This window comes from Muntiacus reevesi, chromosome 4 (genome assembly GCF_963930625.1).
Source record: "Muntiacus reevesi chromosome 4, mMunRee1.1, whole genome shotgun sequence".
In the NCBI taxonomy this organism is placed as follows: domain Eukaryota; kingdom Metazoa; phylum Chordata; class Mammalia; order Artiodactyla; family Cervidae; genus Muntiacus; species Muntiacus reevesi.
The window spans coordinates 52,182,572-52,197,118 of NC_089252.1; the positions used below are offsets into that span (position 1 = coordinate 52,182,572).

Sequence of the window (14,547 nt, forward strand, 5' to 3'; positions counted from 1 at the left end):
CATACCCTAAGTGAGAAGAAAGTTATGCTTAGCTGATTTCAGTGAATATTTTACTAATACTTCCGTTTGAATAAAAATTATTTTACAGGCATCACTACTGATGCAATCTTCAACAAAATATTAATGCTAAGGTAAGGGATTTAATCCAATCGGAATCCACCTATATAAGCTTTGTATCACTTACTAACTCATTCCCTCTTCATGTTATTTCCTATTCTATTAGGATAATCAAATGGATCTCAGAGAGGCTTATAAAACTCTCTATGAAAGCATAAGATGAGTTAAGAATTTTATCCTGATTTTATAACCTTTATTTCTATTTGATAATCACTTCAGAATTAGAGGTATATTTTAGGGTCCTTTCCTTTTGACTTTATTTATCCTGTGTTGGTGGTAGCCAGGCTTGATGTTTCCTTCCTGTAGCTTTTATATGTGCATATACACGTGCGTGCGCGCGCACGCGCGTGTGTGTGTATGTGTAAAGATGAGGGGAGAAGGAAAACAAAACTAAGAAAAAATGAAAGTGACTTATCATCAGAGTATGAGAAAAGTTAGCTACTTAGTGAAATAAAAATAACATATTTAGTGATTTGTAATGTAAGAATAAAACGAACTCACAGGATCTCAAGAGGTCTGCAATATGATCTTTGCAAAACATATCTTGCCAATTAAATTGAGGTAGGAGTTATTTAATTTTTTTACAGGTATAGTTTTCAAGAAAACTACATATGCCTATAATACTGCAATGGCAGATGTGTCTCGATTATTAGAGGTGGGCTCAAGGGAATATATACAATGGATCTTGAAATCTGTAAGCAGCTGTTTTGGGGGGGTAGTGAAAGATTGGGGGGGGGCATTGTACCACACACATGTTCCTTAAGTGCAGCAATGTTTTGTTATCTTACTGCAGGTGTATTACAGAGATGAAATTTAATAACTTACTGTATACAATACCAATAAAACTGAAAAGATTCAGTGCCCTGCTGTTCATTACCATGGTACAAATGAGCTCGGATTATTTTGTGCGCATGCATGGGGAAAACCCCAACCCACAGAGACCCCCACATCTAGAGCTCTGGAGGATGGTCACTGCTTGAAAAATCTTAGGGATGTTCTTCCTTAATTGCTTTCATATCATTGAATTGTCATCCCAAATTCATGCAAATGTGACTTTGAGGTGGGTTAAAAATAAGACATAATTGGTATTTTTTTAAAGCATCAAAGAAAGCCGTATTACCAAAGAGGTCTTTCAAAAAGACAGGTTAATGGAATCAAGGGTTATACAGATTTCCTTAAGTACCATAACAATATAAAAGTGATAATATATTCCAACCAACAAGATATAGAGAAGGGCCAGTCTAAAGATGCTATCCCACCAGATTTTAACTTTACTGTGAAAAAAAATTTGTATATTAGGAATGCTAAAGCAAAAGAAACTACCTCTGTTAGATAAAAAATAACACAGTTAACATTACAGATACTTGCTTTAGGAAGCTCAGTTGTGTTTATCTGTGAGTGAAAGCTCTGTAAAGAAACTCACATAAACAAAGAGAAGGAAATGGCAACCCACCCCAGTATTCTTGCCTGCAAATTCCACAGGCATCAGATTGGCTGGGCGACAGTCCATGGGGTCGCAGAGAGCCGGACACAATGTAGCAACTGAACAAGGAACAGAGAGAACACACACACACACAGGTTTGCAACTCTCCTCTTTAATTCTAAGCAAGTTACCACCAACAGGCACAGCAGCAGACTCATTACCTGTTCTTTCGTAAATAATTACTTCTAAAAAGATTATAGGGTTTTGCTGGTAACTTGCAGTGTTCTCACTATTTTAACTTAGGGTTTTAGTTTTAAGAGTTTCTAGGAAACTCTCCTAGTGATGAAACCATTTCAAGAAATATCACACACAAAGGAATAAATGGTTCTGCCATTCCATATTGAAAAATTGCCCTGATGCTGAATTGTGAGTCTACTGTCTTTTTTATGGAAAGAAGCTAGAGGGCTACAGTGATTTCTATAGGATGGGCAGGTATATTTCAACAACAAATTTTACCAATTACTTAAAAACAATTAAGTCAATGATTTAGTCATTAATTGATATCCTATCTCTTTTTTATGTGTCGAAAGTTAGATAAATTGTAGTCCTAATTACTAGTGGTTATTTAAAAAACCCCAAATACTTTTCATGAGAAAAGAGAAGTTAATCTGGTGAAGTTTCATGTAGGATAGAAGGACTTCATGGTTTTGGTGTCTTATAAACCACCTCAAAGCAATTTCAATGGTTTTTATGCACTAGTTGTCCTGAACTGTCTATACAACTTGTGTATGTTTCTAACACATATTTGTCATTTTATATATATCACAACTGAGTTAAATGCCACAATCAAAAAAAAAAAAAAAAATTACTAGGTCACATTTAAGAGTCTGAAAAAGGTATTGCTCCCAGATTTCACTCTATATAGTTCTTGTATTAGGGGAACAATAATTTGATCCACGCAGAATCCAAATTTGTGAAATAGCAACCCATATTCTGCCTGTGCCACACAGAAAGGAAGGCCCAAAGATAATCCATACGTTTTTAAGAAAGTGTTCATGCTGTTGCTAAAATGTGAATTGGCATATTCTACCCCAGCCTTGTCAGAGGAAATCTTCACTGGTTTTAATCAAATTGCACATGCTAATTTTGAGGACATTACAGAATAGATTATCTGCACAGTCACATGTGGTACATTTTTCTTTTTTTTTACAGGTTGGGCCGTGAGGAGCCCTGCCTTCCTTCCTGCCTTCCCCACCATGATGGCTCCCGTTCACCTGAGAAGACCCTCCATTCTAGGCAGTATATTAGATCCAGATTCTCCACTCTCTACCGAAAGTGGTTTTCCAATGGGCTCTCATACAGATGGATTACTGAGTCTAAAAACCTCACCATGAGCTCGGGCAGCAGGGAACCCAACTTAGAAAAGCATTAGCTTTAAAACCAGGCATTTCAGGGTCCAAAGCCTGGCTCTCACACTTAGCTGAGGGGACTCTTGGGTCTGCTTGCTTTACCTCTCTGAGCATCATTTTCTTAATTATTAATTATTAAATCACCCTGGGAACTTATACTGGCACTTAATATGAGTCCTGTCAGCTTCCTCTAGAATGAGCCCAAACTAACATTTAGAAAGTCACTCATTTTGACTTTCATTCATCTGCCAAGTCTGGGTTGTGAATGGATGCAAGGGTTCACTACCTCAGTGATCCTTGACAGAGCAACTTAACTGGGCATCACAGTAATCCACCTGACTCAGTTGGTCAGCCACTGATGGTCGACCCGGTGAGATCTTTAAGGACAATTACTAAAATGTAGAGGAGCAATCTGAGAATTTTGGAGAAACATTGGTGCTTATGGCAAGATTAATAGCTGGGGGTGCACAGATTATCACTAGGTTCCAAATTATAGCAAAAGTATACTAGAGTTTATGTGTAAGGAAACAGCCTATAATTATGTCTTCCCTCCTGCAATTAAAGCATTTCTGACCATTAGCTTGAATCAAAACCTATTTTTCTTATCAAAATATCTTAAGAAATTTGAAGGATGCTTTGATACTGCCAGTCTCCTCCAGCTAAGGAACCATATTTAATACAAGGATTATTAACATTATATTTGTATATGTATGAACAATGAAGCTGACAGCACTGAAATGAACAATGAAAGAAATCTCTTTCACTGTCAGCTATCAGCATAGAAGGAATGATGGCGTTTTTTTTTTTTTTTTTAAATCACTAGTTCAAAACCCTCTGATTCAGGCAAATATCCTCAATACATGCTAAAACCATCAGGTCAAAGGCTGTTAGGGAACACAGGCACAGGGATCTATGCCCAGTGCTAAAAAATCAACACAAAGATTGTTTGCTAAATTACAGAGGGGGAAAGGTTTCTTTACAATGGACAGATCTGGGGGTCTCTAATTCTACCAAGTTGGTAATGTAGTGTCACCAACAGCAACACATCTTGACATTACATGTCTCCAGATAAAACACAGTATAAAGCACATAATCGACGAGATATTCCAGGTCAAAATGTTTAATTTCCATCTGAACCAGCCTTTCAGCCTAATTTTCAATTTGTAAGCAAGACGAGTGATAGAGTAACAAACAGCACCACAAAGAAATAACCCAACAGTTCAAGAAGGGGACATATTTTTCAAGTCCACCAGCCTGCTCTCTTGAAGGTAAACATCACTTTTTAAAAAAATTACAGGAACTGCTCTGGTTTAAAAGAAATTCTAAAGAGACACAAAAACAAAATATCATGCATAAACACAATTTTGGGGGCGGGTTGGAGGGGGAAAGAGATAATACAGATATTTTCATGGGGACAATCAAAGAAATTTGAATCAGGATTGGAAATTAGATTAGGAAACTCTGGTTAATATCTTTAGAGGTGATAACACTATTTGAGTGTTCTTCATTTTCAGACACACATGATGAAAAATCTAAGGGTGAAACCTTATGAGACCTGCCACTTAAAAACGGTGCCCTGAAAAATACATGCACATATACATACGTGCAAAAAGCAAACCAAACAGATACTAACAACTGCTCGAGTGGCACTTCATTGAGAATTTGAAAATTTATACTACGCGGGATTAAAGAAAATTTTGTAAATTCAATGAATGGTGTTTTAGTCTTCCCCTTAATATCCATAAAGCTGCTGGTGGGGATTGAAAGTAGGGTATACAAGAGCTTCCCTTTGTTCTTCTTCTTTGTACCTACCACTTCACTTGAAGGCCAACAAATATTTGTTAACCAATGCAATGGAAAAATGGCTCCATTCTCCCCTCTGGTGCACGCTGGCCGGCTGTCGGGAGGGGGTATGCCCACAGCAACGCCCCCGACAGAGGCGACGCAGCCCGAGAAACAGGGGCAGGCACAGAGTGCCAGGGCGTCGCCCTGCGGACCTGGGGCCTGAGACGTCTGACACCCTGGGGATTTTAAATATTCTATCCCACTGTCCACACCGGCAGTTCAAAAAGGATGGGCCTGGAATCTGACCTTTGGTTCCAACAATACCGCCACTGGAAACCCAGAACATCTCCAATTCCCTCCCTGGGGAACCTTCAGACCTAGAACGATGAGGCCACCCGGCTAGGACCCAGTCCAAGAAAATGAGTGACAAGTGACTGCAGGATCTGACCCTCTATGTCATTCCAGAGTTTGCACAGCATGGTCGAAGGAAGGGCTCCCAAAAGAGCCCCATACCTTCTTTGAGAGGGTATGATTTTCCGGTTTTCCGAAGCAGGAAAACGCTGCTCACTATATGGTCCTCACACAGGACTATTCAGACTTCACCCTCTCAAAATGATCCCCAAAGTGATGCCGGGAAATAAGCCTCAGGCCATCACAATCCCCACCCTGCCAGATACAGAGTTCACACTGGGCCGGATGGAGCCAACCTGGCCCCTAACTTCAGGAGTTTACAGAATCTGGTGGAAACCACCATTCCACAAACATCAGTAATGGCACATTCAAAAAGCACCATGAAGGCAAAGCTGAGCACCAAGACAGTACATGGATCGAAGAGGTTCCTAGGAAGGGTGCAGAGAACCAGGTACAGATGAGGGCAGCTATAACCAAACATTTAACCATAATGTAAAGTTAAAAACCAAGATGTATTTCTGCTTGCACAGGACCTAAAAGCCATTTTCATAAGAAGAGATAAAGGATCTCATGTCTTTTCTGTGTCTATCCTTTTCATTTTTACTGTGATTCTTTCTGTATCAAAAATAAAAAGAATTGAAAGGAGAAAATCCATTCTTAAATGTGTAATATATACGTTTAATTTCAGTGAATCTAAAACGACTCTTTATGAGCAAGCTAAATCACATACAGAGAAGACCCATGTCTTCTAGAGCTGCAAAGTTTCTGGAACTTAACAAAAGGATCTGAGATTAGGCCTAATTCTTAAATCCCATCGGTTTTAAGAACTAAACATCAAATAACTTAATCGGCATAGTGCTATTTGGTTACCTGCTGAGAAAGAAAAAGAATGTGGATAAGGTTAGAGCCTTGGACTTCACTAGAGAAAACAAGATACAGGCTCGCATATTCAGTTGTGGGATTTTGTATGAAGATTTCAAGGCATCTTACTGATGTTCAGAATACCCCTCATTTTCACTGCCTTTTAAATAAAGTACATATGCAATACAATCCCATGTCTTGAATAACCAAATTAAGGCAACATATCTAAAAGCTTTGTTAGGGTCAGCAGCTACACTAGAGTTTGAACACAAATCTTTTAAACACAGTAGATTCCTACAGAACATTCTAGGAAATCATCAGAGTTAGCTGCACATTAGAATCACCTGGGGAGTTGTCAGAAACGCAAAGGCCCAGCTCAGAAGATGCGAGTTTAATTGGTCTCAGATAGGGCCCAGCTTTCCTTATATTTTACACACACACACACGCACACACACACACACACACACCTTTCCTTATATTTTACACACACACACACAATCTTGCCCAGAAGATATTAATAATAAAATGATCACTTTAGACTTGGGCTATCTTCTAGAAAGACAAGACAAACGCTTCCTGATAATCAATGCTCCACTTCCATTTAAGGGGATAACCTCTGCCTTAGTAGCAAGTATTTGTGTTGACATCACCACCTCATTAAAAACAAGATCTCAGGAAGATTAAAAAAAAAAAAAAAAAGGTTTGCAATCACCAAACATCCTATTCAAAACAGCAAAACAGCCCGAAAGCAAATGACATTTTTCCTTTCATCATGCAGTGGTGTCCACTAGGTACTAGCTATAGGCTATCGTATGAAGATCAGACTATCCTGCAACAACTTTACTTCCTCTCATTTCGTTTCTGTCAGACTTTCCATTATAAATTACATTTTCTCTTTCAGCTAAAAAAAAAAAAAGTAGTATGAGGTTGCAATTTGGCAAAAACATTTTAAGCCTGGGTGTAATTTCCGTACCCCAATTTGATTGAAATTAGTTTTGCCATATTTAATGAGAACTAAAAAAAGTCCATTTGGCCACTTTGGTTTCTATGGGTTTATGTTCTGTACAATTTCAAAAGGCTGAAAAAGTTACTGGCTTCATTTCTGATCATTTTCAGTGAAAATGCATTCATGAATTCATATTATCCCACTACTATTTTTAAAGAAAACAATTTAATCGCTAATAAAGAACCTGCCAGCTTTTGTGTCTCGGCTAAAACACCCACTTTTTAAAAGTCCCATGTCTATCACTGTCAGTGGTACACCCTCAAGAGATACATAACAGATATATACATAAACATATACATACATAAACATATATATATTAACCTGATGCATTCTGAAACAACACACATCTCAAAATAATAATGATTTATTTCTCCAAGACAGCATTTGCCTACCTGTTGCTTACCACTGCTATTTCTCTGCACAAAACAAAAGGCTACCAGAACTGAAGAAGGATGTTCATCTATATCAGGGGTTATTTCTCTAAGCCCACAGGATGACCAAACAAAAGGCTACTGGAACTGAATAAGTATGTTCATCTGTAGCAGTGCTTATCCCAGTAAGTCCACAGGATGCAGGGTTATAATACGACAAAGCAGTTTGGGGAGCTCCTCGGGGCGTATCAGTTAAAGGATTTCCATCCAGCACCTCTCTAAGGTAGGAAGCAGGAGAGAACAACAAGCTCCCTCTCCAGGAGTCACTCACCTTGCCACACAGTGGGGAACCGTTTCAGCTGTGATCTGCTATTTAGACTTGAAGCCCAAGACACGGAGAGTCTGCCTTTCTTTGGGGTTTGCATAGCTGGTGTTGGAGAACAGGAATTCAAAAAGCAATTCGGCTCAAGAGAAACTCATTTTCACCGGAAGACACACTAGGGTCTGTTCTATTCTCAAATTTCACCGAAAGCAGAAATTCATAAATATGCCCCCCTCTCCCTCTCCGACCCTGATTTCCTCAATTGGGGAATTTCCAAAATTGTGCTCTTTGCTTTCTCCTTAAGTGATCAACACCGTTTATGGCCACTGCTGAGCCCAAGCTGAGCAGAGAGAGTCGGTCCTTGCAAGACTCACACCCAGGAAGCAGAAATCAGAGTGAAAGAAATCTCCACACTCCACGGACAGACTATGAAGACTTTGTTAAGCAAAGCGGATGCAGCCACGCTCCTACATACAACAGGCTTCTCCTGGACACGAGCGTCTCAGAAGGAGACGTTCCCCAGGCCAGGCACTCAGCCACCGCACGCCAGCCTGTCCACCTCTGAGCCCCCCTCTGCCCCCTGCCGCTTCTCACCTTGCGTCTGCCCAAAACAGCGAACTTCAGGCGCCCCCGAGGGCAGCGCTGCCCACAGACCGAGGGAGGGTCTGCGTCCCGGCACACACACTGACAGACTCACGCGCTCTGAGTGACGCTTTCACAAGTTAAGGGGCCTCGCGCTTACTCAGCAGAGGAAATCTTTGTGTCTGGGAGGAATCACGCCAATTCCTATTAGGAAGAAAGGATACAGGGGCGAGGAAGTCTATTCTCTCGTTGACCAGAAAAAGAGGCCGGGCGAAAACAGAGACCTCTGCCATGACCATCTGCGAAAAGGAAGGATGTTGTCAACTTTCTTCTCCCCAAAACTCAAACGACCTCTGCTTTGACCCTCAGAAACCAGACACACAGGAACAGGCTCTTCTGCGGGAATTGAGAGCTTTACACCAGAGACTCCGCTCCGAGGCTCTCTGCCCGAGCTATCTACCCCGGCACATTTGCACTCACATTCCAAAGATGTTTCCGTCGCGCTGGAATGGCTGTAAATTTCTTTCCTGCAGAATTCTTTCCAAACAAACTGCCGTCAACTGTACTCTGCCGTGTGCAGCAGGGAGATCTTAAACCAGCACCGTTCACCTCATCACAGCAAACCTCTCAGATGCCGAGGATGACTGAACGGGTGGCTGGGCCAAAGAAGTAAACTTTAAAAATGCAAATCTCTCCAGAAGGAAGGAAAAAAAAAAACAAAACACACAGGACTCCACCAGAATTCCACCTTTCGGAACCTATGACGGATACCTAAAGGCCACCTCCTCAAGCAGGCTCTATTTAATGACTAAAACTGTCTGCTTACATTTTCCAGGATCCATGAAACAGGTTGTTTAAAAAAAAGAAAAAGCAAAATGTAATTTTTTTTTCCCCCATCATTAAAGAAAACGGGAGGGTGAGAGAGTGAGAGGGTTCAGGAGAAGAAGCATTCCCCTCCCAACACAAAAAGAATGTACATTTCTGTTTGGGTGAATAATGTAACGCTAGAAAGCTTTGAATCTGAAAGAGAACCATTAAATTCTATCAAGAGTTTTCCAAAGTAAGAAAGCAATGCCCTTAGAAAAAGAAAGTTAAATCTTTCAAGGCGAAAAAGAAAGATATGAAACATGTGATTAGTACCGATACTGAAATTAAAAAGAAAGCATCTATAAAAACTCAATTGTCTTGAAACAAAGCTTACACTTTTGGCTATGGATAGTATTTTTAGAACTGGGCTTTCTCTGGAGAGTTGAAAGTATGCAAATGCACAAAGCCCAGAGACACACACACACACATGCTATACCTTTGTATGACACTGGCATTTTATTATTTAATTAAAGTACTCTTATTTTTCTAGCTCACGCATGCCTCCCTTGAGACGGCTTTGCTGTTAGCCTGCTGGCCTTGACTTTCAGCCAAAAACAATTCAGAAACAAAAAGGGACAACAAATCATATTTTCACAGACATTTTTATCCCTCAATACAACCCTGTTTTCACACAACATCCTACAGCCCCTATGAAAACTATAATTTAGGGCAGTAGCCACCAGGATCTGACACATGGCTGCACGGAGCATTTCCAGTGTAAGAAATTCTCAAGTTCTTAATTGCAAATAAACTCTTTTGATAGAACCACTTTCCCCGACATCGCTGGTTTGCAAACAGTGCCACTGGTACCGGCTGATGGATGAAAAAAAATAACAACAAGCCAGTGAACACAGCGCTGATACGATGAGGTGTTTGTGACTGCCGCGCTCGGTGCTGTTTCATTACTTTGCAAAAGAGTCAGGCATCCGAAGGTTTTCGGTGCCTCAGTGCCCCAGCCTCAAATGCATCACCTAATTTACAAAACACGCTGATTCACCAAGGCTCATCCTCTCAACCCTTCTCCAAAGAGATTCTCACTTACCTGGTGGCAACCCTGTAAATTCGATTCTCTCCCATAAGATGGGTAGGAGCCCCTTTCTGTTTTACCTGCCAAGAGAAACAACAACAACAAAAAAGTGTAAATTGCGTTTTTCCTTAAAAAAAAAAAAAAAATCTCCTTCAGGTAACAGACATCCACTTCTCTTCCCCGATGTTTACATACGAAAAGTAGGCACTATTGGCAGTGTATGCAAGCAAGGCAGAGAATAACACTTCCCCACGCTGGCTATGATAAACTGGAAAAAAAATATCCTTCATTCCTATTCTTAGCCAAACTGCTCCACACTTCCAAAAACTGTCATTCCAATGGCCTCCACTTTCTCTAACAAACAAATTGTCATTCCTTATTTTCACTTTCTTTCTCGCTCACAAAATTTAAACAATTTCATTTTTATTTACACAGCAGGCACATATTATCTATGTAATGACCCTAGCCTAGCCATTCCCATTGATTACATTGACACTTAATGGTGAGGCCAAAGCTAATCAATCAGGACTCTCCAGATGGTGACTAAAGCAAAGAAACTATTCAAAATTCTGGGTCTCCCTTCCTCTCTCTCTCTCTTATTTAAACTCCCTTTCCCAGGAGTAAAGACCATCATGATCAAGATGATGATGGAATTTACATTTGGGAAAGAGGACTGTTGAAAAATTGCCCACTCTGAGCCCAACTTCAGATTCCACCAGTAGACCCAGCAGAACGAGGGATAACAGAACATCAGTGTCTTGTTCTGATTCTAACACTCCAATTTTTTATCTGTAGACTCCTCTACAGAGATGTACAGAGCCATATCTAAGGGTAAAAATCAAGGCAGCTCATTTGTTTCTTTTAAAAAGTATGTTGAGCCTTAATCGTCAGGAGAACAATGAAAACACCTGACAAGAGATCCAACCAGTAGAACATACCTAGCGACACATAAAGAATTGTTACAGAGAACAGTCCACACTAGGACATTAAAAAGGGCTTGTCCCGCCCACAACACAAACCCCACCCCGTCCAAGACAGAAGGATGCGTTCTTCCCTTGAGACTAGAGCTCACGGTACATTGTCCTCTTTACCCAGGACTCTACTATTCTTTCAATGGAAAATTCAACACTAGTATTTTGACAGGCTGGATGGATCCTTTGAAGTTCACAACACCCAAGTTCTTCCCCCTTGACTCAAGTTAACATAAACGTTATAAGCAGCAGTGTTCACCTGTAATCTCTGAGTTCAATGACAATGCTATGAGGGCAGGCCTTCCTGACACCACCAAGGAATGTGCCTTTGAGAAATCTTAAAACCAGTCAAAAGCTCACCCTGTATGTGGGTCACTATAGACATAAAATCGAAGATGATTTTTGAGGGAAGCCAAACCTGAGTCTTAACATCAACCCTCTTCCCCATCAGCATTAACTTTTCCACTGACTCCAATCAATCTCAAACTTGGGGACACACTCCCGCCACCCAACTTCTGGCAAAGTATTCAGCGCAAAGCAGAAAATCAATGACCCTATCAGTTTCAGTCCAATGAAACAGGACACCAACTCACAGATTCAGTCCTGGGAGGTCTAAGAGAATAACTTTCATTGTATGAGGATTTTACATTGAAGAAGAGATTCACTTGCCTGTTTTAGAAATACAAATGGTCATAAAGACCTATTTATTCTTCTGTGTCAGAAGGAAGCTATATACAGTCTTTAACTTCTCTTTATACATATTACTAACAGAAAAAAAAAACCTCGATCTTTATGAGTTATCAAATGATGTCTGTCCTTCCTTAAGCTCTCACATCTACAAAGCTTTAATACAACCAGGACATGATTCACTTTGACATAATAGCAACTAGAAAGACGAGTAGAGAGGCAGGCAGACATGCAAACAGAGAGACAGAAAGAGAGAGAGATAAGGTAGAATTTACTCTGACTTCCAAGGAAACTGAGTATCTAGCATCCTGTTCTGGTGACTTCCAGATACTGGAAGGAAGAAAGGTGATCTATTTCTTTCTCTAAAAGGAGTTACTGAAGCTATCCCCTACAGAATTTCACCACCTGGCATTATTTCCCAACTTGACTCCCGCATATAGACCTGGAGAGATGAATTTTCCTACCAGGACTTGTCTCAATTCACATATATATATACATACATACATACACACACACACACACACACACACGTATATAAAGTTAGGTCCATTCCTTTCATTCTTTTAAAGGTAGAGAGGGGGTCCATGCAAGTACTAAGGATGTGACAGAGAGAGAGACTGTGAATAGATAAACAGGGGAGAGGAGAGAGAGGAAAAGAGGAAGATGAAGGGAGGGAGAGTGGACTGGAGAGCACAGGGGCGGGCAGAGAGCAGAGGCGGGGAAGAGCCGAGCAGGGACGCAGGCGGCAGAGTCCCCAAAGTGCTCTTGGCTGCACGGACCCAGCATTCTTTACTATCATATCAGATACAGACTGCTTAATCTTAATTTTGCTTGTTAAAAAATATTTATCCAGATACAAAAATAAACCCACTGCAAATTACAAGTTGTCAGGGTTAAAAATCTACTCCTGTTTGTGTGGGGGAGGACAAGAGACCAGCATAGACATGAATCATTCTCAGTAATTTGAGTGTTTCCATGACATCAGTGGGCACCCGTCCAGGACTCTGTCGAAGTCTGTGAGGTACCGAAGAGGCAGCGCAGCCAGCAGGAGGCTGGGAGGTGCACTTTTTTTCCCTTTTTTTTTTTTTTTTTTTTTAGGATTATATTCCTTGTAAAGATTTCATCTGTGGCATCCACTTTTACCATCAAATAGACCGCTCCAGAGATCCTGAGCGAACGCATGTTATTCTGACAGTGTAAACCTTTAACTTTATTACATCTTTTTGTTCCCAAAATCAACTATAAATCTGTCCTCAGAGCCCAAATCCCTGTCTGGGAGCAAAACAATCAGGGACATGGACTGTGGGTAAACCCAAGCACCTTCTCAAGCCTATCTTATCTACTCCACTAATTTCCTAATGACAAAAAGCAGCCATTTTACAATGGCACCTCACTTCCAGGGAGAAAAATATATATACATCTTTTGTATAAACAGTCCACTAAAAAATAGCTATGATCTTGATGTCAGTCTTCTGCTTAAAATGCTCAGGAACATTTGTTTCAGATAATAAAATTCTCAAGAGCACTGATAACATGTTTAGGTAGGATCCTTAAGTAACTATCTGTGCTCGTGAACACAAAAGCTCCTAAATATGTGTGTTTACTCTATGCCAGGCATGGATTTTTGTCACTTATACCCACTGGCTGGCGCGGACAGCTTCTTTCCTCCATTCTTCGCCACCGACCTCCCCCCTCATCCCCACGATCACAACGGAGCTTTGAAAGAGCTCAAGATTCTATTTTTCCAATATTTAAAAGAGATAGCAGTGATGAACAAACCCGGCGCGTTCACTGCGGAATTTTCGACACAACCCTCCAGTACTAGAATGCGACAGCCGCTGCGGATATTTTTTGGCACCAAGACAATGGTGGCAGTGCCAAGCCCCATGGCTAAAAGTACTCAAAAGAGGCATAAGGGTAGCATTAATCGCTCAAGTCTTTTACTGCATGGAGTACTGTTGTCCATATTTTAAAAACTAAAAGTACCCGTTAGTAACATTTGTCGTCTGCCCACCAAGGGGGTGGGGGGGGGGGCTCTGAAATATACACCAGAAACAAATCTTGTCAAGCATTTGATTCATTTTTATACCTAAAAGGACCAAATGTTAAATTTTGCTGCTGGTGACGATTTGCCGTGCATGAAACAAATAATATGACCTAATAGGCTACACTGAAGGCTGAATGAAAGCTACAAGAGAGGATTTCATAAACGAAGTCGACATATTGGCTAAACAACTTTCTTCTGTAAAAATGATGTATACAAGGAACATGTAATACTATGTCACAATTTTTTAAATTAAGCAAGAAAAACGCTGTAAATGAGCAGACACAACATCCGTCAATCAATCCTTCTAAAGACAAAGGAGCTCAACTCACAGCCCCTTCTCTAGAACAAGTCGGCGTCTACAGTGAGCAAACAATCCGGAAAGTCAACACGTGTTTTGTCCAAATTGAACCCATCAGCTGTTAAAAACCTGTATTTAAATTTGATTATTAAAAATGACACCAATGGGCAATCAATAAAGGAGTCACTTGCTTTATCTGTTGCCCTTGAAAAACTCAAAGCTAAGCAGAAAATATAAGCTGTTCCCATTTATTTTTAAAGACCAATCCTTTTGCTGATTTATTCAACTGTTCTTTATCTTGCTGCCTCATGAAGGATAAAAGAAAAAAATTAATGCGGGAGGGAGGATGATGAACAAATATCT

At 40.4% G+C, this 14,547-nt stretch overlaps 1 protein-coding gene across 22 annotated transcripts in view; it reads right to left on the reverse strand.

The window, feature by feature from the left end:
* The window catches only part of TCF4 (transcription factor 4), a 379,471-nt gene that overhangs the window by 179,461 nt on the left and 185,463 nt on the right, over positions 1-14,547 (reverse strand). For 20 of the 22 annotated variants that reach the window (XM_065932783.1, XM_065932770.1, XM_065932771.1 and 17 more), the window contains one exon: positions 10,197-10,261. In XM_065932783.1, coding sequence (XP_065788855.1) covers positions 10,197-10,261 — 65 coding nt within the window. Of the gene's footprint in view, positions 1-8,299; positions 8,707-10,196; positions 10,262-14,547 lie in introns of those variants that run through there. The other 2 variants (XM_065932790.1, XM_065932789.1) reach the window with 1 other exon arrangement.